This window comes from Pleuronectes platessa, chromosome 4, assembly GCF_947347685.1.
Source record: "Pleuronectes platessa chromosome 4, fPlePla1.1, whole genome shotgun sequence".
Lineage (NCBI taxonomy): Eukaryota > Metazoa > Chordata > Actinopteri > Pleuronectiformes > Pleuronectidae > Pleuronectes > Pleuronectes platessa.
In genome coordinates this window covers 29,448,563-29,472,790 of record NC_070629.1, presented here as the reverse complement: position 1 = coordinate 29,472,790, position 24,228 = coordinate 29,448,563, and the positions used below count along the sequence as shown (strand labels likewise).

Here is a 24,228-nt window from a genome sequence, read left to right as displayed (position 1 = left end):
TCTGCTCTCAGTCTCTGGTCCTGACCTCTGCAAACACAAACATGTTTTTATTCAGAACACATCATTCACTGGTTCATTCTCTGAGGATTCAGTTTGGAGATTCACATGTTTGTAGCAGGTCTCTTACTTTGTGTGTGAGGGTCCAGGTTCATTACTGAAGTTTAGAGGAGGACTCATGGACCGGTCCCTCTTCAGAGACAGACAGCTGGACCCTGGAGACTCTGCTCTCAGTCTGTGGTCCTGACCTCTGCAAACACAAACATGTTTTTATTCAGAACACATCATTCACTGGTTCATTCTCTGAGGATTCAGTTTGGAGATTCACATGTTTGTAGCAGGTCTCTTACTTTGTGTGTGAGGGTCCAGGTTCATTACTGAAGTTTAGAGGAGGACTCATGGACCGGTCCCTCTTCAGAGACAGACAGCTGGTCCCTGGAGACTCTGCTCTGTCCTCTTCCTCCTCATAACCACTCATCTTCAGTCTGAGAGGAAAAACACAGTGAGCTCAAACACACACAATGAAGCCAGGTGCTTAAACTCAGTGTTTCTTCAAATCAGTGTTAATTTTGGCAGCTATTTTTGATTTAGTCTTAGTCTTAGTCTTTAGACGAAAATGCATATTAGTTTTAGTCACATTTAGTCATTTTTATCCTTCCTAGTTTTAGTCTAGTTTTCGTCGACGAAAACTCAGAACATTTTAGTCTAGTTTTAGTCACATTTAATAGCCACATTAAACTCCTTTTCTTCCCTTCTCAGGGCCAGGGACCACCTGTGTTGTGTCTACAACTGCATAATAGTCTAGATTGCAGTACTTTGATAATATATCATATTTGATAACAAAGCTGTTAAAGTTTTATATAAAGTTATACTATACTAAAATATAGTTGTAAATAAATTATTGAAAATAAAGAAAACTGTTGACATTTTATTGCTATTTTTACCTGTTACAACAAAGGAAAACCCCAAATGCTTATGATGAGGAGAAGAAAATAGTGTAGGCCTACTTTGAAATAAATTAAACAAAGAACTATTTAGGGCTATTTAAGTCCTCCCCGTATTTGTGGGAAATGTATGAAATAAATAAAAACGCTGAAGCCTAATATATTTTGGTTGGTGAAATGTGAAAACAAATAGTGAGAGCAGGAGGCGAACACAGATACTGAAGCTTGGTTGAAACTGAAAAAGTTTTCGAGTACTGAAAAACTATATGCTCACACACACAACTGAAAAGCTCTCACACACACTAGTGAAATGTGCTCATATACACAACTGAAATGCTCTTGCATAGTATTGTAGAATATAACGGTGAATGAATGATGATTCGTTCACCAGTAATAATTACAGGTTTCATTATTTTAACTTTTTTGTGAGCGGGGCGGGGAACGGAGCCTCGGGACTGGTGCACTATCTAGGAGCACACACACACACACACACAGACGCATACACTCGTCTTCTCCTGATACTTCATGACGGCCTGATACGATGATGTTTCAAAAAATGATTGTGACTCTGTTGTCACGTTACCTGAGACAGTTGTAGGTTTAATGTGTTGGACTCAACCAATCACAGCGTCGAGTCAAACTGTTGATTCACTGACAGAAGTTCATCTTGAATCTTCTTCTATCTAAAGTCCACGAGTAGAAAACTGACCCAGAGTCTGTGACAGTGAAATAATATGAATGAATAATATAGATGTTGCTGAACACTCACCAGCCTCAGACTTCACGTCTCCTCCGTCTGCTCCTTGAAGTTAGAACGAGTCTGAACACTTTAACTGGAGGTTCTCTCTGCAGTTACTGGAAATCACGTGACTCTGTGTGTGTGTGTGTGTGTGTGAGTGTGTGTGTGTGTGTGTGTGAGTGTGTGTGTGTGTGTGTGTGTGTGTGCGTGTGTGTGTGTGTGTGTGTGTGTGTTGTGTTCACACTCACCTGCTCACTTTCCTTTCCTCTCTTCATCCAGGTGAAAATGGAATCCGACCGCTCCCTGTTCTCAGGCTCCTCCTCCCTGTTGAACCGGTTCACTCTTAAAAAATAAATGAATACACATGAAGCTAACCCTAACCCATGTTTCCTCCTGTGATTTGAAGGTTGTTATATTTGGTGTTAGAGCTGAATGTGTGACTCCATCTGCAGAACTCTGCCACGTCATGTCACATTTATACATCGTCGTGAATAATAATTATTAATTACATGGCAGAACTGATAATATGCACATACCAGGTGTTTTCAAGCAAGGTCCATTTCATGTGTGCGTCTCCACTCAGGCCTTTAATCCACCCACTGTAATAAGTATCAGGTCTAGATCTCATCAGTGTAGATCAGCAATACATAAACATGTAGAACAACTCCAAGTTTACATGAGGCAGTAAACTGGGCAGAGAGAGAGAGAGGGGGAGAGAGAGAGAGAGAGAGAGAGAGAGAGAGAGAGAGAGAGAGAGAGAGAGAGAGAGAGAGGGAGAGGTGTGAAGGAGAAGAGGTAAAGGATGGGAAAAGAAAGAACCCATTAAATGTTGTCACAGATCTGAACTAAAGGGGAAGTCCAGGAATCCTTTTAGAGACGTGTTTTCATTTTCACTGACGTTCAGAGAATAAGACGAGGATCTTGATGAAGAAACTCAGACATGTTGATAGAACTGATCTCTATGAGTGTGTGAGTCATGTGGCTTGATTGGAACAAAGGGCCTCGGAGGTACGAGCTCTTCTGAGTCGTTGTAGCTCCTGCACCAAGGAGGTGGAAGGATGTGATGTGTGAGAGGAGAGAACCCATTCAGTCTCTTTAATCAATGACATGTATAACAACATATACAGTTGTACTATCCTAAATAAAAAAGAGATCAGAGACTTGTAGAATCAATGACACGACATATTAAAACACCCCCCCCCCCCCTTGGACTGACACTGTCAACAAGCCATGTTCACTCACACACACGTGAATATCATGACGTCACGTCTCATTCTGCACGATACAGCAGCTCACTGATATAAAGCCACCGATCTGCCCTCAGGCTCATTTCAGTGAGGTAAATCCACTGTATCAGAGCAGCATCTTATTATCACGTTGTCTATAATGCTGGAACCCTTTTTAAATGCTTGTGCAGATAATATCTAACAACAGGATCTGTTGTGCAACAGTAAAGACTGTTTATCTCCTACATCAAGCATGTGTCATATGATTTACCAGATTGTGTCAGTGTGAAGAGACCTTCAAGACCTGTACACGTGATCTGGTGTTTTTCCACGTCTGCTCTTTTCTATAGAAAGTTGTGTTTGCTGCATTTCATTTACCATAATCATTCAGTACACGTTGTTCAGAATATCACATGAACACAGGGAACCAAGGTTTTGTTAAAGAGGAGTTTGATTTATAGGAATTGACTGTCATCATGCTGCTATTACATTCAATTACATTGGACTATATTTGAGATTGTATTGAATTTCATTTAAAACAATAATGTACAGAGTGATGCTAATAATTTACTGTAAATATAAGAAAATGCAGCTATATATGTGTTTTAGTTTGTGGACAGCACTAAACTGTAAATCAAGGTGACAGTAAGAAAGCGCTAAATCCCTGTGAACCCTGCTGCCAGCAGTTTACTGTGAAACTGAGAAAAAACAGCAGCACACTGTAATTCAGTGGATTGTGTTATTACGGTCACACAGTGTAAAGTCGATGACAGTGTGAGTCCATGTTGTTTACAGTGTGGACATGAATTAATAAACTCATGTACGCGCTCTAGATCCTCTCGTGTCAGTGGCCAAAAGCAGGTGAAGTCAGGTGAGCTGCAGAGAGAGGAATGTCTCCACACTGGTTTTGTAACAGGTGAAGTCAGATGAGCTGCAGAGAGAGGAATGTCTCCACACTGGTTTTCTATAGAAAGATCATTTCTTTATAGATCGTGGACGAGATGAATCACGGGAACATTCAGCCTCGCTGCTGGTTCACTGTCACGTTCAAATCGGGTCGGTTTCCTGCTTCTCTTCTTCCCTCATCTCTCCTTCATCTGGGGACGTTTTTATTTCCATCTTCACTCGATGTTGCACAGGAGCTGATCTGCTCCACTGAGACACTGTGCACGAGGCTCATTCATGCACGTGACACATCAGGATGCCGTTCACATTGATGTAAAACAGGAGGAAGCTGATGTGTGCGACCAGCTGTCGTTCACGTAGCCAGCGTCTCTCTCTGGGTCCGAGGCTGAAGTGTTCTTTGCTCTTCTGGACCGTGTCTTGATGATATTTAGCTGCAGAGTTGTGGAGGAGCTGATCAGGGATCAGTTATCACTTTCTGTGGATTTACTCCTCCAGGGAAGTCCGTGTTAAATCTCGACTGAGTTCAGATCCCCAGTTGGACCTTGGTGCTGGTGGCCAGTGGGAGAAGCACGACGTGGCCACAGGAGGCGCTGTTGGGAATTTGCTCTGCAGTTTGTACAGATTGGAGCTGGGAGCAGCGAACCAGAAACAAGAGGAACACTTCAGGGCCAGATGTTTGAAGAACATGGAGCTTCTTCACTACACTTTGCTTTTAGCTTGACTTTAAAACACTAATGACATATTCAAAGAGACTAAGCAGGAGAAGTGACCACGAAGAAGAGCTTGTTCAGGGCCGACTCTCCGTTCTCAGCCATGTGGCGCCCCCTGCTGGTCTTTGCCTTACACACATCTGTTGTCTCTCCGCGGTACCAGTGCTTTTATTCAGATTTATTTTTTCTTAGGGGGAAGATGATGACGTCAGAGTAAATAAGAAACTAGTCTATTTGAAAATGCAATAAATATTGTGTATTTACATAATGGAATATGTTAATCATAGTTGTTGATCTATTTTGATGTTGTAAAAAGGTTGTAATATAGGAAAGAGAGATGGTGAAGAGTTGAACATTGAGCAGACTCTCTGGATGTGTGAAGGAGTGAAGGAGCTGAACGGACGTGTGACACTTTGCCAACAAGAATAAACTTTGGGGATCATGTTTCTTTACAAACAACAACATCCAGCCGGCGGGTGAACGAGGGAACCTGGTGGCTGATGGACACGAGAAACACAAAGGACAAATGAAAGTCCACTTCCTGTCCAGCGTGTGCGTTCACTTTGACCCACAGGTGAGGCGTCACGCTGGTCTCCTCAGGTTCACACCTTGTCTCTACTCTAACAAGAAGAAACCAACCTGTGGTCATTTCATGTTAACCAACCCTTGTTTTTATCATTTGAAATAAATTCAAATAAATGTGTTCCTGTCGGGGAAAAGGGAACCTGATGCTGCGTCTGTTTTTATTCTGCTGGATTCCTCTGGACTGAATCTGTGTCACCTGGAGCAGAACAATCCAGAATCAGCACTTTTAGGATGATGTTCCAGACGTGTGAGGTGGTCTGCCCCCTCCAAATGGTTTCTCCCACATTAGGAACAGTTGAAGCAGATTAAACAGTTTCTACATGTTCAGAGGAGACAGGGACAAAGTTAATGGTAATAATGTAACACTAAATATAATACGTGAGAGAGAGAGAGAGAGAGAGAGAGAGAGAGAGAGAGAGAGAGAGAGATTTTGATTTTTCACAAGCACTTTATTTACATTTTTCTCATTTTACAAAACACTTTCCTGCAACATTATTCAAATAAATAGACAAAACAAAAAGTGCTGCTGTTAAAAAACTCAGTCTGTTAAAAAGTGTGGAAAGGACAGCTCATTGTTGGTGACGGTGCAGAGTATGTCATTAAAACACCAAATTCTTTTAAAAGACTCGAGATCAGATATCATTGTGTAAAAACTGAACTCGAGTCTGAGTCTGGCCCGGAGGTTTACCACCCACACCGCCGCCGCTTCCTGCCCGTCTCTTTTCTCGACCCTGCTCTTCCTACTAATATAAATGGCCATCTTGGCCTCACCTGAGAGGTGGTTCAGGAGCTGCCACTTATCTTTATCTGCTTTGTTGTAGGCAGCTCCCATGATAAAAACCTTCTCAGTAAAAGTGACGTTAAAATCACTAAAAACCGCAGTTAAAAGAGCGAAGAAACTTGTCAGTCTCTTGCACTCAGTAAAAACGTGATAAATAGTTTCACGCAGGTCGCAAAATGGACACTTGTTAAGAACGGTGGGATTAAGAATAGAAATAAAAGCGTTGGAAGCGACGGCGCCGTGTAAAATTCTCCACTGGAGGTCGCCTGTTCTTTTCTTGAGGGGAGGTTTGTATAAAATCCTCCACTGCGGGCAGGGTCCATGATCCCCCCACCTCCGTGACCACACAGTGGGGGGTCTGTTGCTCAGTCCGGTCTGGTGGATGCTTTTCACACAGTTTCTGTACAGCGTCTCTTTGTCCGCTCTGTGAATTGTTAGTTTTTGTGTGTTTATTTCAGTTAGTAGGGGGCCGGTCTTTTCTCCCAGGCCTGGGCTCAGGATAATATCTGGATAGGGGTCTGCAGCCTCTGGTGTGGTTTCCCCCCTCTGGTAGGCCCTCAGGAGGTCCTTTTCTCGGATGGAGAGCCTCTGGGTCCAGAGCTCCAGGATCCTCTGGGCCATCCGGGAAGACTGCAGCCCCAGCAGGGAGCCCAGGGCCTGGGCGTTGTTGAGTGCCGGCCCCACTGCATCCACCAGCTGCTGTAAGGTCACTGTTCCAGACCGGGTCAGCGCCGCCATAAGGCCGGGTGTTGTTGTGCCGCTGACGTCCAGTCTGGCTCCATTCACGAGTGGTTCTCTCAACAACCAGTACAGAGAGGCTGCTTTTTGACACCTTATTTTGTTAAAAAGGGCCCATGATTTAAAAACACCTTGATAAAAAGGAGGCAACCCACTTAATTTTAATAATTTAGAATCTGTTAAAAACAGAGCATCATCCAACCCCAGGTTATTTGCACGCCTAAGGATGCTGCTGGCCACATCTCTCCACACCAGATCTGCCGGACCTGTGAGATATTTTTGGATGAATTGAAGTCTAAAAGTTGCAGTCCGGCTGGCTAGGTGGACGAGGCCTTGTCCCCCCTCCTCCCTGGCTAAAAACAGCACCCCCTGTGGCACCCAGTGTAGACCCCCCCAGAAAAAATCCACCATTTTCTTTTGTACATTGGAAAGTAAGCCAGGGGGGGGGTTCCACACACATCAGGTGGTGCCACAGTTGGGATGCCACAAGATTATTTAAAACCAGTACCCTCCCTCTAAGAGACATTTTTGGGAGCAGCCATTTCCATTTTAACAGTTTGTTTTCTATTTTTTCTGTTACGTTCTCCCAGTTCTTCTTATGTATGTCGTCGTTTCCTAAAAACACCCCGAGGTACTTTATGCCCTCCCTCTTCCATTTCAGGTTTTGGGGGAGAACTGGGAGACCTCCAGGCCACTCCCCGACCGCGAGGGCTTCGCTTTTTTTCCAATTGACCCTCGCGGCCGATGCCACGCTAAAATCATTTAAGATTTTGGCTAAAACATCTACATCCGTCTGGTCTTTAATAAAAACAATAAGATCGTCGGCGTACGCTGATAAAATCATGTTGCCACTAAAACCAGGATAAAACACACCTTGCATGCTGGATCTTATTCTGCGGAGGAGAGGTTCCAAGGAGAGTGCGTAGAGCATCCCTGACAGAGCACAGCCCTGCCTGACACCTCTACCTACCCTGAAAGGAGCACTCAGACTGCCATTGATCTTTAACACGCTCTCAACGTCACAGTACAGCACCTTGATCTTAGCTATGAAGCCAGCGCTGAACCCAAACTTCCCCATTACTTGCCACAGGAAGCTGTGTTCAACGTGGTCAAAAGCTTTTTCTTGGTCTAGGGAAATCAAGCCTATATCTACATCTAATGAACTGGAGACATCCAAAAGGTCTCGAATGAGGTGGACATTGTCCACCATGGACCTGCCGGGCACGCAGTAGGTCTGGTCCCTGTGAATGACCTGCTCCATAGCCTTCCCCAGCCTGGAGGCCAGTGCTTTGGACAGAAGTTTGTAATCCACACAGAGCAATGACACAGGGCGCCAGTTCTTGATGTCCTGCAGGTTGCCTTTTTTTGGGAGCAGTGTGAGGACCGCCCTCCTGCAGGACACTGGCATGGAGCCAGACACTCATTAAAAACCTGTAAAAGATCGTGTGATAAAATGCCCCAGTAAGCTTTATAAAACTCCGGTGTCAGTCCGTCAATGCCAGGAGCCCGCCGTCCCTGCATGCATTGCAGGGCGGTCAGCAGCTCCTGCATCCGGAGGGGGGCAGCGAGCTGTGAGTTGGACTCTTCTGAGATCTGAGGTAGTTCTTCACAGAACTCCTCCCTGCCTGCGTGTTCTTCCTCAGAAGAGTACAGCGCTTGATAAAAACTCACAGCCCGCTCTCTGATCTGGCGTGGCTCCATCAGCTCTTCCCCTGTGTCTGAGAGCAGGGTGTGGATTACTCTCCTCTGCCCGTTCTTTTTTTCCAGACTGAAGAAGCTGGTTGGAGCATCCATTTCACTGATGTTCAGGAACCGAGACCTGACTAACGCGCCCTGTACTTTACGTTCTAACAGGTCGGCTAAAGCCATTTTTTTTTTCTTTGAGGTTTTCAATATAACCTCGATTTCCGGTGGACTCACTTAAATGTTCTAGTTCCACTATGTCGGTCTCTAGATCTTTCATAGATCGGGTGGCGTCTCTTGTGACATTGAGGGTGTGTTGTTGACACAATAGGCGTATTTGTGTCTTACCATGGTCCCCCCACTGCCTAAGATTACTAAACTCGCCCTTCCTCTGTCTAAAAACACCCCAGAAATACATAAAAACATCTTTAAAATTCTTATCGAATGTTAAAACAGAATTAAAATGCCAATAGGCGCTCTTGGGTAAAACATTCCTGTTAAAAACATGACATAAAAGCAGTGAATGATCACTAAAACCAGCCGGCATGATGGCGCAGCTTTTAAAAATGTTAGAATGATGTTTAAAACAATAAATCCTGTCTAACCTGGCTGAGGAGATCCTACTCTCTCTGATGTGGGACCAGGTGTACTGTCTGCAGTCTGGGTGCATCCTCCTCCACACGTCCACCATGCCGTGAGAACGGACCAGCTGCTTTAAGGCGTGCTGAGAGGCTGGATGAGGCTCTGCGTGGTTGCGGTCTAAAATCGCATCTTCAGTGCAGTTAAAATCCCCCCCCAAGAATAAAAATCCTCCATGGCACAATCATTAAGAATCTCACTTATTTTCAGTAAAAGCTGCTTCCTCTCTGCACCGGTTGCTGGAGTATAAACGTTAATAAAAACAGCAGTAAAATGGTCGAACTGAGCTTTGGCTAAAAGAAGCCTCCCCTGGATCACATGTTTGACCTCCAGCGAGTTCGGTTTAAAAGCCGTGGAGAAGAGGAAGCCCACCCCTGCGCTCAGGGAAGTGTTGTGACTTAAAATGGCCTCCCCTCCCCACTCCCTCCTCCAGTCAGACTCATTATTAAAATCACTCTGCGTTTCTTGTAAAAGCATGACATCAATCTTTTTCATTTTCATAGTTTCATAAATACAGGTTCTTTTCTTTTGATCTCTTGCACCGTTCACGTTTAAAACCCCAACTTTAAAAACATCCATGTTGTTTAAAATGTTAGAAACAAAAACAGAAAACAATAAATTAATTAATACACACATTGCTGTCCTTTCCATCACTGCTCAGTTGTCTCTTTGCTCTGAGCACCAGTTTTTTAAGTCTAAAAACATCCTGGTCTGTGAGGCCAGACTCCTCCCTCTGGCTGACGTGGAGTCTGGCCGAGGAAATAAAAAGACCGAGATCTGGGAAGTGCCCCTCAAGTTTAAGCTGCAGATTTTTTGTGTGCTGTAAAAAACGATTTAAAATTATTTACTGTTAGCATTTTCTTCTTCTGACTGCTGTTAAAAGCTTCTTCTCCTCCTTTTCTTAGACTGTCCCCTCCATCCTGCTCAACGCTTTTTTCCCCACCTGTCTTCTCCTCCACCTGTTCACTACCTTCACCACCCTCTTCTTCCCCTTTACCTCCCACCTCCTTTTCCTCTACCTCACCCACAAACCCTTCATCCACAACACCCACCACATCCACTCACGCACCAAACTCCCAGCATGCACCGAGAGAGAGAGGGAGAGAGAGAGAGGGTAATGGATTCAATCAGGAAGTGAAACTATTCACTAGTTATTTTTAATCCAAGTAAGATAAGTGAGTAAGAAAGCAAAGTCAGATTCAGATTTTATTTATATAAGTGAAAATAACAGATTCAACTTACTCCAATATATTACCACAAAAAAAAAAGGTTCTGAGAGGAAGAGGAAGTTCTGTCACAGTAGTTCAGGTTGTGTTAGCTGCTGTTTCCAGCCTTGATCCCCAAACGTGAGGCCAGACCGGCAGCGTGGTCCAGGTGAGGACCACACACCTCCACCAGGGCTTGAACATGAAGTGAAACCATCATGTTGAGACAAGTGTCTCCACCAAATAACACAAACTGTTCAACACAACAAGCCCAAAATGTCCACTGTCTTCAGGACATCATCTCTCAGAAACTTTCTGTCCCTTGTCTCTGCTGTGAACCTCCCATCATCAATTATTTCCCAGCATGCTGCTGTTCCCAGAGGCCTGCTACAGTCTCCCCCTGGTGGTTGTTCTGAGGTGGTGGTCGAGAACGTACAACAAGAATCTTCATATACGTTTGTATAAAACGTCCTCGGGTCAGTTTTCTATTAAATATAGTAAAATGTTTATTAAACAGTTTCCTCAGAGACTTAACGATGCTCTGCTCTTCATCGACTCTTCTTCATCCTGTAAATGTCTCATTCATTTTTCTTCTGCTTGTTTCCATTATGTCAAACTGGTGATTTTGTTCTTTTACCTGCACCAAGGACGTTTCCACCAGTTTGTTTGAAGAGGAAAGAAAAGCTGAGTCATGCTGTGTAAATTGGGGACTTCACAAAAGCTGCTGCTGCTTCAGCCTCCACACACACTGTCCTCTTCACACTCATCTCCACAAAGACCTCCTCCACCTGTTGAGAGAAGAAGACATCAGTGTCACAGAGACTCACTTCATCAGCTGTGAGTCAGTGATGCAGCTCATCCAGTAGAAAGAGCAGCAGGGACTTCAGTCCTGTTCAGAGGTGGAGCAGCTTCCTCTCTGCTTCATGTTCACGTGTTGGAATGAACACGCTAAGTGCTCAGTGTGTGTCCTCTGCATGTCAAAGTGCAGAGTGGACACCTGAGAGGTGGATTTACTGCTGTTACAGGTGAAGCCATGTTTCACTGTGTGTTGATGAACATCTGCTTCTGACAAACTGGGACCAGAGGAGACAGATGGACCTCAGCAGAGGTTCTGCTCTGTATAAAGAGCTCCTGGTTACCATGTGATGAGGAGAGGCTTCAGTCCCACTGATCTCAGAGCTGTGACAAAGATCCACCTGATCAGTTCTTCACTGAGGAAGTGAGAGAACAAACTGTCTCAGATCAGATGAACACAACACTGTCTCTGTCCCTCGTGTGAGGCTGTCAGCTGTGGTCCAGCTTGTGTAAGTTACAGCGCCCCCTGGTGGCATCTGGTAATAATATATTACGTGACCACGACATAATAACGTGTGAACGAGACCACGAGATCTGAATCTGTTGTTTACTAACAAGACGATTGGAAGAGAAGAAGACACAAACTGTCTCTGAGGACACACACTGTCTCCCTGTCTCTGAGGACACACTGTTTCCCTGTCTCTGAGGACACACTGTCTCACTGTCTCTGAGGACACACTGTCTCACTGTCTCTGAGGACACACACTGTCTCACTGTCTCTGAGGACACACTGTCTCACTGTCTCTGAGGACACACACTGTCTCTGAGGACACACACTGTCTCACTGACACTGAGGACACACACTGACTCACTGACTCTGAGGACTTGCACTGACTCTGAGGAAACACACTGTCTCACTGACTCTAAGGACACACACTGTCGCACTGACTCTGAGCACAGACACTGTCTCACTGACTCTAAGCACACACACTGTCTCACTGACTCTGAAGACACACACTGTCTCCCTGACTCTGAGGACACACACTGTCTGACTGACTCTGAGGACACACACTGTCTCACTGACTCTGAAGACACACACTGTCTGACTGACTCTGAGGACACACACTGACTCTGAGGACACACACTTACTCACTGTCTCTGAGGATACACACTGTCTCACTGTCTCTGGGGACACACACTTACTCACTGTCTCTGAGGATACACACTGTCTCACTGTCTCTGGGGACACACACTGTCTCACTGTCCCTGAGGACACACACTGACTCTGAGGACACACACTGTCTCATTGTCTCTGAGGACACACACTGTGTCACTGTCTCTGAGGACACACACTGTCTCACTGTCTCTGAGGACACACACTGACTCTGAGGACACAAACTGTCTCACTGTCCCTGAGGACACACACAGACTCTGAGGACACATACTGTCTTACTGTCTCTGAGGACACACACTGACTCTGAGGACACACACTGACTCACTGTATCTGAGGACTCACACTGTCTCACTGTCTCTGAGGACACACACTGTCTCACTGATGCTGAGGACACACTCTGTCTCTGAGGACATACACATGGACCTGTCTCCAGGAAGCTGACTGTGGTCATCTGGTGTTTTGGGGACAGGATGAGTCTGGTGACATTGAGATCAACTGAACCAACCAGACGTTGATTTAAACTTCCCTTATCCGTCCTTTTAACGAGAGTGTGCACCACACAACAGTGTAGAGTCACTGTGGTCAGTGGGCGGAGCTTCTATACGGGTTGATCTCCAACTTAACCTGGAGCAGGTTAGCCGTTCATCAGAAGTTTCCATGGTGATTTAGCTCGTTAAGAAGTGGACGAGCTTCGTAGAACTGAAAAAACTAAACCTGAAGTGAACCTGATAACCACAAATCCTGCTTGGTAGCACAGACCCTGGATCTGTGATACTGACTATGTTTAGTAAAATACTGATGAAAGCAGCGTGGACTGACTCCAACCATCTACTGACCTCAGAGTCTCCAGTCGACAGGTTGAACTCTTCTTAAGATCAAACAGCTCCTTCACTCCTGAGTCCGGTAGGTTGTTTCCTCTCAGATCCAGTTCTCTCAGATGAGAGGGGTTTGACCTCAGAGCTGAAGCCAGAGAAGAACAGCTGATCTCTGACAGTCTGCAGTCCTTCAACCTGGATAAAGAATAAAACTTTGAATTAAACTGAGTTCATGTGTGAAAATAACAGACACATATTCATATGAGCACAGAGTCATAACATGGAAGATAAATATGAAATCAGACATGTTGGACTAAAAACGAGTCCTGATTCAGTACAAATAGATTATTTGGACCCGGTCTCTGTCATGCAGATCAGTTTAGGAAATCCAGAACTAAACTCAGTGTTTTAACAAGTAGCTGAATATTTAAAATGTGACAGATTAATTAATGAATGGAATTCAAATTATGTATGAAGAGGAATTCTGTTAAATTAGAGTGAAATTAGATAAATTTGGTATAAATGCTGTTTATAGATATGAGATCTACTAAAGTCAGTCAGTGAACTAACCTCAGATTCTCCAGTCGACAGGTTGGACTCTGTAGAAAACCACACAGCTCCTTCACTGCTGAGTCCTTCAGGTCATTTCCACTCAGATCCAGTTCTCTCAGATGAGAGGGGTTTGACCTCAGAGCTGAAGCCAGAGAAGAACAGCTGATTTCTGACAGAATGCATTCCTCCAACCTGGATAAAGAATACAAGTTAACTGTAAATTAAACTGAGTTCATGTGTGAAGATAACAGACACATATTCATGTCACACAGACTCATAACATGGAAGATAAATATGAAAGCAGACATGTTGGACTAAAAACGAGTCCTGATTCAGTACAAATAGATTATTTGGACCCGGTCTCTGTCCTGCAGATCAGTTTAGGAAATCCAGAACTAAACTCAGTGTTTTAACAAGTAGCTGAACGTTTAAAATGTGACAAATTAATTAATGAATGGATTCAAGTTATGTATAAAGAGGAATTATGTTAAATTAGAATTAAATTAGATAAATTGTGTATAAATGCTGTTTATAGATATGAGATCTACAAAAGTCAGTCAGTGAACTGACCTCAGAGTCTCCAGTCGACAGGTTGGACTCTGTAGAAAACCACACAGCTCCTTCACTCCTGAGTCCTGCAGGTTGTTGTTACTCAGATCCAGTTCTCTCAGATGAGAGGGGTTTGACCTCAGAGCTGAAGCCAGAGAAGAACAGCTGATCTCTGTCAGACTGCAGCCCTTCAACCTGGATAAAGAAATATGAATATTAGAATGTGTCCTCCTGTTGTTGTGGATCGTCATCATGTCAACACAGACTCTCAACATGCTGCTGACCTCAGTCCAGTCTGTGACCTGAAGATAATTATCAGGGGTCACATTTATAACCGTTGCGTACGCACAAAACGGGGCCTGAAACGTGAGTACGCCACTTCTCACGCAAACGTTGGGATTTATAAAAAAGAACTTGACGGGAAAATTTGCGTATTCGTACGTAAACTCTGATCCGGTTTTATAAATCGGAATAATCTGTGGTGTACGCCATATCCGGCTTTCGTGCGTACGTACACTTTTAGTAAGAATCCTACGCACTCTTTTATAAATGAGACCCCAGATCAGACATGTTGGACCATTGTTTCATTCATCAGATTCTTCTCTGTGTGTTGGTCACTGAGCAGGTTTGTGTAATTAAACACTGTTTAAAGTAGGGATGGCTCCTGACCAGTGTTGGGCAAGTTACTGAAAATTAGTACTTAGTTATATTGACATAAACACACTTTAACGTGTGGTCAGATACACATACCATGTCCTTTCTGCATTAACTACACCAACACACACACACACACACACACACACACAAGGCAGAGGACCAACATCTGAGGGAGGTAAGGCAGATAATGAGCAGACCTCCCTCACACACACACACACACACACACACACACTACGTCAACTCAACTTCAGATGTTTCATGCTCCTTATCAAACAGGGAATTAGAGGAGGTTTGCATGCCTTTTCTCACAGTATTTCATGAATTACTTCATCGTATTAATTTCGGAGACGTCCTCTCTCCTGTGAGATCATCAGTCTTAGAATGCTTTGAGGCCAGAACACTATGACTTCTGGTAACCATAGCAATGGCGCACAACTACAGTATCATCAACACGCGACGCCAGGAGGAGGACCCAACGACGCCAGGAGGGCAGGACTGCCTTGTGCTCCGACCAACGAGGCACTGCCCCGTGTAAGATACAGCAGCTTCCGTCTAGTCTCGACCAATCCAAGAACCTCTGTCACGCCCAGTATCTCGATATATATACAATGTGCACACTTTGTCTAAGCGCCATTTTTCCTGTGCAGCTTACTGTGTAGGATCAGTGGTCCATGCATGATCATTTGCTGGACACCGCAGTTTCCTGACCTGTGACCTCTGAATAAACCTGCTTAATTTTTACTTGAGAACGACGACTCCTGCCTTTGATTTCCACCCGCAACAGTTACAGTTACTAGTTACTTCTTTTAAAAGTAATTGAATTACTTCACCAGTTACTTTATCAAAAGTAATTAGTTACTAGGGAGAGTAACTTATAAGTTACTTTCTGAGTCGCCGACATCCTGAGATGACGACAACGGCGCTACGGAAAAGGTTTATGTTTTTAGCGACCATCCGAAGAAGCACAACGGTGTCCACGATTGTTTTAAGGTGTTTCTAAGTTGTTCAAAGTTGTTATTAAGGTATACGGTGTTACGAGGACGGCTCAAATAAACGACCAGAACATCAGTTTGTTTACTCGTCTTCTTGTCTGCAAGTGTTCAGTTTTCACAAAAGAGAGTAACGCGAGTGACAAACTCATTTCAATTTCACAAATTGTAACTGCGTTACTTGATTTAAAAAAATACTTTGTTACATGCTCGTTACCGCTAAAAGTAGTGGAATTACAGTAACGCGTTAATTTGTAGCGCGTTACTCCCAACACTGCTCCTGACAGTCACTTCCTGTTTGTTTCTATACTTATCAACTGTCCAACGTGTTTCAATAAGAATGTGTCTTATTTTGAAAACCTGAGGAGGACGAGTGCTCGGCCTCAGTCCACATGTTATTTACTGACACTTTCTTAGTGATCAGGAGCAGGTGAGTGCAGGTGAATGGAGTTGATGAGGTGGACGTGACTGACAGGCTGGGTGAGTGACAGATGACTGAGGGACAGTGAGCAGAGCAGAACTGAGACAATTTAAATAAATAATGACCAAATGAGAAAGAAAGTCTGAAAAGTGAAGAAGGATTTAAGGACCTCAGAGTCTCCAGTCGACAGTTTGGACTCTCCAGTCCAGAACACAGCAGCTTCACTTCTGAATCCTCCAGGTTGTTGAAGCTCAGATCCAGTTCTCTGAGATGTGAGGGGTGTGACTTCAGAGCTGAGGCCACGACTTCATAGTGAGTCTCTGAGAGGAGACAACCACCAAGTCTGTAATTAAAGAAAATATCAAATCTGTGAGAATTAAATCAGAAAACACAACATTCATACAAGGACTCTCAAATATCAAGGTGACGCACACGAGCAGAGAGGCGGTGGACTAGTGGCAGAAACTTGGACTATGGGCAGAGAAGGTCTCTGGTTCGACTCCACGGAAAAACAACAAAAAAACGAACCTGTATTGATCCGTCCAAAAATCCAAGAGGATTCTCCCTACCCTGTATAGTGCCCCTGAGCAAGGCACCTTACTCCCCGAACATCTGCTCCCTGTGTGCCGTACATGGCTGCTCACTGCTCTGTGTGTCCTCCTGTGTTCACCAGATGGGTTAAAAGCAGAGGTTTCATTTCCCTCCTTGCATGAGTGTGCCTGTGCATGTCTGTGAATGTGTTTGGGATAAATAAATGTATCTTAATCGTATCTATCTTAAAACGTGATCATGTGACCCTGGTAAATCCCCTTTTTGTTAAAAACTCCTCAAGAGAATTTCAGATTTGGTTCAAGCGTTCATTCAGACTAACAGAGGAACTCATTAGATTCAGGTGGTCAGAGGTCAAAGGAGAAGGTCACATAACATGTTCATGGCCTCTTGAATGATATCTCAAGTCTTCTTTAGGGGATTTCTTCACATTTAGACCCAAAGAAAAACTGATTAGATTTCAGTGGTCAAAGGTCAAAGGTCAAGGGTCAAAGTGAACCCTCAAACTCCAGCAGAGTGATCACATTGGATTTCACTCTCCACATCTGATCTAGTTGTTCTCATATGTACATGAGAACAATGATAATGTATATGTACATAATAATAATAACTTTATTACACACACACACACACACACACACACACACACACACATAAACACACACACACTCACACACACACACACACACACACACATAAACACACACACACGTGAATGTATTTGAAGAACGACTCATCTCCACTGATTGAACATGTTATTGATCATGTGTGGACTCACTGAGCCTTCCTGCAGTTCCTCACAGCTGGGATCAGTCTCAGTCGACCCTGGTCTGATGTTTTGAACTCCTTCAGGTCCAACTCATCCAGAACCTCCTCTGACATCTGCAGCATGTAGGCCAGAGCTGAGCAGTGGATCTCAGAGAGTTCCTCCTTTGATTTGTTCTCTGACGTCAGGAACTGTTTCATCTGCTGATGAACTGAGTGGTCGTTCATCTCAGTCAGACAGTGGAAGATGTTGATGCTTCTGTCAGGAGAAATGTTACCACTCTTCATCTCCTTCAGGTTTTTGATGATTCTCTGGATGATCTTTGGATTCTTCCCTGTCAGACCCAGCAGGCCTCCTAAGACTCTCTGGTTGGACTCCAGACTGAGGCCGTGAAGGAAGCGAACAAACAGGTCCAGATGACCATTTGTACTAGTGAGGGATTTCTCCATGGTTCTCTTCAGGAGGTCATGAAGGGAGAAGGTCCTGTCTGTGTCCCCACATGTTCCCAAGAAGTTGTTGAGTTCTTCTGTGTTCCTCTCGGTGTAACAGTGGAACATGTAGACTGCAGCCAGGAACTCCTGAACGCTCAGATGAACAAAGCAGTAGACTGATTTCTGGAAGATCACACACTCTCTTCTGAAGATCTCAGTACAAACTCCTGAGTACACCGAGGCCTCTGTGACATTAAGACCACACTGCTCCAGGTCTTCTTGGTAGAACATGATGTTTCCTTCCTCCAGATGTTTAAGTGCCAGCCTCCCCAGCTTCAGGAGAACGTCCCTGTCAGCCTCCGTCAGCTGCTGTGGAGTCGTCTCATGTCCCTCACCGTACTTGTTGTTCTTCCTCTTTGTCTGAACCAGCAGGAAGTGTGAGTACAGGTCAGTCAGGGTCTTGGGCAGCTCTCCTCTCTGGTCTGTGGTCAACATGTGCTCCAGAACTGTAGCACTGATCCAGCAGAAGACTGGGATTTGACACATGATGAGGAGGCTCCTGGACGTCTTGATGTGTGAGATGATTCTGCTGCACAGCTCTTCATCACTGAATCTCCTCCTGAAATACTCCTCCTTCTGGGCCTCAGTGAAGCCTCGTACTTCTGTGACCCTGTCAACACATGCAGGAGGGATCTGATTGGCCGCCGCAGGTCTGGAGGTTATCCAGACGAGAGCCGAGGGAAGCAGATTCCCCCGGATGAGGTTTGTCAGCAGCACGTTGACTGATGACCTCTGTGTGACCTCAGACACAAGCTCCATGTGGTTGAAGTCCAAAGAAGGTCTGCTTTCATCCAGGCCGTCAAAGATGAACAAAGGTTTACAGACAGCGAGCGTCTCTGCCGTGAGCTTCTGTAACGCTGGATGGAAAACATGGAGCAGCGTGAGAAGACTGTGCTGCTGGTCCTTCACCAGGTTCAGCTCCCTGAACGAAAGCACAGCCAGCAGACCCACATCCTGGTTCTCTAAACCCTCTGCCCAGTCCAGAGTGAACTTCTGCACCGAGAAGGTTTTTCCAACGCCAGCGACGCCGTTGGTCAGGACTACTCTGATGCTGCTCTGCTGGTCAGTGGAGGCTTTAAAGATGTCGTGGACCTTGATGGGAGTGTCGTGGAGGATCTTCTTCTTGGAAGCCGTCTCAAGCTGCCTCACCTCATGTTGAGTATTAACCTCTTCACTCTGTCCCTCTGTGATGTAGAGCTCAGTGTAGATCCTGTTGAGGAGGGTTCTACTTCCTGTTTCATCACTTCCTTCAGTCACATGTTCACATCTCCTCCTCACACTGAGCTTATGTTCATCTGAAACCTCCAGCAGACCACGATCTGCTGAAAGACAAGAAACAATGTGAGAGACAGAGAATCTGAGAATCTGCTGATTGTTTTCATCAGATTCAGAAAAACTACAGAAAATAAAAGCTTTTTAACTTTGTGCTTTTCTTTTCTTTTTTTTTTTTTTTTTTTAATGTTTTTGTTTATTGGAAGTAGTTTCACAAGATACAACAATATAACAGGGAATACTTCCATCTTACATTTGTTCCCATCTTTTTATCCCTCCCACATTCCCATCCCCAGCACCCATAACAAACCCATAAACAAACTTTGTGCTTTTCTAACGATGTTAAATGTTGATGCTGTATGAAGGAACAAAATAAAACCACATGTGCTGTTGTCAGAAGTGAAGACATCAGCAGACACATGTACAGTGCTGCTCTGACCGGCTGGCTGACCTCCAGCTCCTGTTCTGGATCTTTGGAGACACTGGGGACAGGACGAGTCTCCTGAAGAGCCAGACTGGTCCCAGTATGAGGCGATGCACTGTCTGCAGAACCAGTGTCCACAGCTGGTGGAGACTGGATCCTTCAGGACGTCCTGACACGAAGCATAGCAGGACGACTGCTCCTCCTCAGAAACATGACTCCTATGTTTGTGTGATGGTTGGTTCGTTAGTGGGATTATAAAAAAACACAGATTAACAGTAAACTTGGTGGAAGGTGGTGGTCTGTGAACCAGATCGGGGGGGGGGGGGGGGGTCCTCTTTCACAGATATGTTCAGAGGACTGATGTTTACCAGTTTGTGGAATTTGGTGCGGATCCAAATCAAAATGAGTCTCTAGTGGATTTCAAAGTGGTTTCATAAGGAGCGTGTTGGTTCTTGGTGGAGGTCTGAGCTCTTTGAGTGATTCTGAGAGATTAGTCACCAACTTCAATGAAGCTGTGTCCTAATGCAGGGGCCACACTAGAGGAAACTAGATCCTCTTCAGAGCAGGTCCCAGTAGAAACAGTCTCTTACTCTGTGTGTGAGGGTCCAGGTTCATTACTGAAGTTTAGAGGCTCATCTTTGGACCAGTCACTCTTCAGAGACAGACAGCTGGACCCTGGAGACTCTGCTCTCAGTCTCTGGTCCTGACCTCTGCAAACACAAACATGTTTTTATTCAGAACACATCATTCACTAATTCATTCTCTGAGGATTCAGTTTGGAGCTTCACATGTTTGTAGCAGGTCTCTTACTCAGTGTGTGAGGGTCCAGGTTCATTACTGAAGTTTAGAGGTTCATCTTTGGACCAAGTACTCTTCAGAGACAGACAGCTGAACCCTGGAGACTCTGCTCTGTCCTCTTCTTCCTCATAACCACTCATCTTCAGTCTAAGAGGAAATTTACTGTGAGCTCAAACACACACAATGAAGCCAGGTACGTAAACTCAGTGTTTCTTCAAATATAACAGAGTGAACCCTCCTACACTGTGTCCCTGTTGTCACTGTAACCTGAGACAGTTGAAGGTTTAATGTGTTGGAATCAGCCAATCACAGCGTCGAGTCAAACTGTTGATTTACTGACAGAAGTTCATCCTGAATCTTCTTCTCTCTAAAGTCCACAAGTAGAAAACTGACCCAGAGTCTGTGACAGTGAAATAATATGAATGAATAATACAAATGTTGCTGAACACTCACCAGCCTCAGACTTCACGTCTCCTCCGTCTGCTCCTTGAATTTAGAACGAGTCTGAACGCTTTCAACGGAGGCTCCTCCTCCTCTCGGCAGATCCTGGTAATCACGTGACTCTGTGTGTCTGTTTGTGTGTGTGTGTGTGTGTGTGTGTGTGTGTGTGTGTGTGTGTGTGTGTGTGTGTGTGTTGTGTTCACACTCACCTGCTCACTTTCATTCCCTCTCTTCATCCAGGTGAAAATGGAATCCGACCCCCTGTTGAACCGGTTCACTCTTAAAAAACAAATGAATACACATGAAGCTAACCCTAACCCATGTTTCCTCCTGTGATTTGAAGGTTGTTATATTTGGTGTTAGAGCTGAATGTGTGACTCCATCTGCAGAACTCTGCCACGGCATGTCACATTTATACAATATGAATATTAATTATTAGTTACATGGCAGAACTGATAAGATGCACATACCAGGTATTTTCAAGCAAGGTCCATTTCATGTGTGCGTCTCCACTCAGGCCTTTAATCCACCCACTGTAATAAGTATGAAGTCTAGATCTCATCAGTGTAGATCAGCAATACATAAACACATGTAGAACAACTCCAAGTTTACATGAGGCAGTGAACTGGGCAGAGAGAGAGAGGGGGAGAGAGAGAGAGAGAGAGAGAGAGAGAGAGAGAGAGAGAGAGAGAGAGAGAGAGAGGGAGAGGTGTGAAGAAAAGGTAAAGGATGGGAAAAGAAAGAACCCATTCAATGTTGTCACAGATCTGAACTAAAGGGAAAGTTCAGGAATTCTTTTAGAGATGTGTTTTCATTTTCACTGACATTCAGAGAATAAGACGAGGATCTTGATGAAGAAACTCAGACATGTTGATAGAACTGATCTCTATGAGTGTGTGAGTCATGTGACTTGATTGGAACAAAGGGCCTCGGAGGTACGAGCTCTTCTGAGTCGTTGTAGCTCCTGCACCAAGGAGGTGGAAGGATGTGATGTGTGAGAGGAGAGAACCCATTCAGTCTCTTTAATCAATAACATGTATAACAACATATAAAGTTGTACTATCATAAATAAAAAGAGATCAGAGACTTGTAGAATCAATGACACAACACATAAACGTGCCCCCCCCCCCCCCTCTCTAGGACTGACACTGTCAACAAGCCATGTTCACTCACACACGTGAATATCATGACGTCACGTCTCATTCTGCACGATACAGCAGCTCACTGATATAAAGCCACCGATCTGCCCTCAGGCTCATTTCAGTGAGGTAAGTCCACTGTATCAGAGCAGCATCTTATTTTCACGTTGTCTATAATGCTGGAACCCTTTTTAAATGCTTGTGCAGATAATATCTAACAACAGGATTTGTTGTGCAACAGTAAAGACTGTTTATCTCCTACATCAAGCATGTGTCATATTATTTACCAGATTGTGTCCGTGTGAAGAGACCTTCAAGACCTGTACACGTGATCTGGTGTTTTTCCACGTCTGCTCTTTTCTATAGAAAGTTGTGTTTGCTGCATTTCATTTACCGTAATCATTCAGTACACGTTGTTCAGAATATCACATGAACACAGGGAACCAAGGTTTTGTTAAAGAGGAGTTTGATTTATAAGAATTGACTGTCATCATGCTGCTATTACATTAAATTACATTGGACTGTATTTGAGATTGTATATAATTTAATTTAAAACAATAATGTACAGTCTGATGCTAATAGTTTACTGTAAATATAATAAAATACAGCACTATAGTGTGTTTTAGTATGTGGACAGCACTAAACTGTAAATCAAGGTGACAGTAAGAAAGCGGTAAATCCCTGTGAACCCTGCTGCCAGCAGTTTACTGTGAAATGAGAAAACACAGCAGCGCACTGTAATTCAGTGGATTGTGTTATTACGGTCACACAGTGTAAAGTCGATGACAGTGTGAGTCCATGCAGGAGTCACAAAAGCAGGTGAAGTCAGGTGAGCTGCAGAGAGAGGAATGTCTCCACACTGGTTTTCTAACAGGTGAAGTCAGGTGAGCTGCAGAGAGAGGAATGTCTCCACACTGGTTTTTTCTATAGAAAGATGATTTCTTCTGGATCGTGGACGAGATGAATCACGGGAACATTCAGCCTCGCTGCTGGTTCACTGTCACGTTCAGATCGGGTCGGTTTCCTGCTTCTCTTCTTCCTCATCTCTCCTTCATCTGGGGACGTTTTTATTTCCATCTTCACTCGATGTTGCACAGGAGCTGATCTGCTCCACTGAGACACTGTGCACGAGGCTCATTCATGCACGTGACACATCAGGATCCTGTTCACATTGATGTGAAACAGGAGGAAGCTGATGTGTGCGACCAGCTGTCGTTCACGTAGCCAGCGTCTCTCTCTGGGTCCGAGGCTGAATTGTTCTTTGCTCTTCTGGACCGTGTCTTGATGATATTTAGCTGCAGAGTTGTGGAGGAGCTGATCAGGGATCAGTTATCACTTTCTGTGGATTTTCTCTTCCAGGGAAGTCCGTGTTAAATCTCGACTGAGATCAGAAGCCCCAGTTGTACCTTGGTGCTGGTGGCCAGTGGGAGAAGCACGACGTGGCCACAGGAGGCGCTGTTGGGAATTTGCTCTGCAGTTTGTACAGATTGGAGCTGGGAGCCGCGAACTGGAAACAAGAGGAACACTTCAGGGCCAGATGTTTGAAGAACATGGAGCTTCTTCACTACACTTTGCTTTTAGCTTGACTTTAAAACACTAATGACATATTCAAAGAGACCGAGCAGGAGAAGTGACCACGAAGAAGAGCTTGTTCAGGGCCGACTCTCCGTTCTCATTCATGTGGCGCCCCCTGCTGGTCTTTGCCTTACACACATCTGTTATCTCTCTCCGCGGTACCAGTGCTTTGATTCAGATTTATTTTTTCTTAGGGGGAAGATGATGACGTCAGAGTAAATAAGAAACTAGTCTATTTGAAAATGCAATAAATATTGTGTATTTACATAATGGAATATGTTAATCATAGTTGTTGATCTATTTTGATGTTGTAAAAAGGTTGTAATATAGGAAAGAGAGATGGTGAAGAGTTGGACATTGAGCAGACTCTCTGGATGTGTGAAGGTGTGAAGGAGCTGAACGGACGTGTGACACTTTGCCAACAAGAATAAACTTTGGGGATCATTTTTCTTTACAAACAACAACATCCAGCCGGCGGGTGAACGAGGGAACCTGGTGGCTGATGGACACGAGAAACACAAAGGACAAATGAAATTCCACTTCCTGTCCAGCGTGTGCATTCACCTTGACCCACAGGTGAGGCGTCACGCTGGTCTCCTCAGGTTCGCACCTTGTCTCTACTCTAACAAGAAGAAACCAACCTGTGGTCATTTCATGTTAACCAACCC

General features: G+C 44.5%; 1 protein-coding gene across 1 annotated transcript in view; it reads right to left on the bottom strand.

Annotated features, from left to right (window-relative positions):
• LOC128437728 (NLR family CARD domain-containing protein 3) overlaps positions 1-24,228 on the bottom strand; it is a 75,583-nt gene that overhangs the window by 36,475 nt on the left and 14,880 nt on the right. Inside the window, exons 6-7 of the mRNA XM_053419938.1 lie at positions 20,418-20,552; positions 128-247 (exon numbers count right to left, since the gene is read on the bottom strand). Of these exons, the coding sequence (XP_053275913.1) occupies positions 128-247; positions 20,418-20,552 (255 nt within the window). The remainder of the gene's footprint in view (positions 1-127; positions 248-20,417; positions 20,553-24,228) is intronic.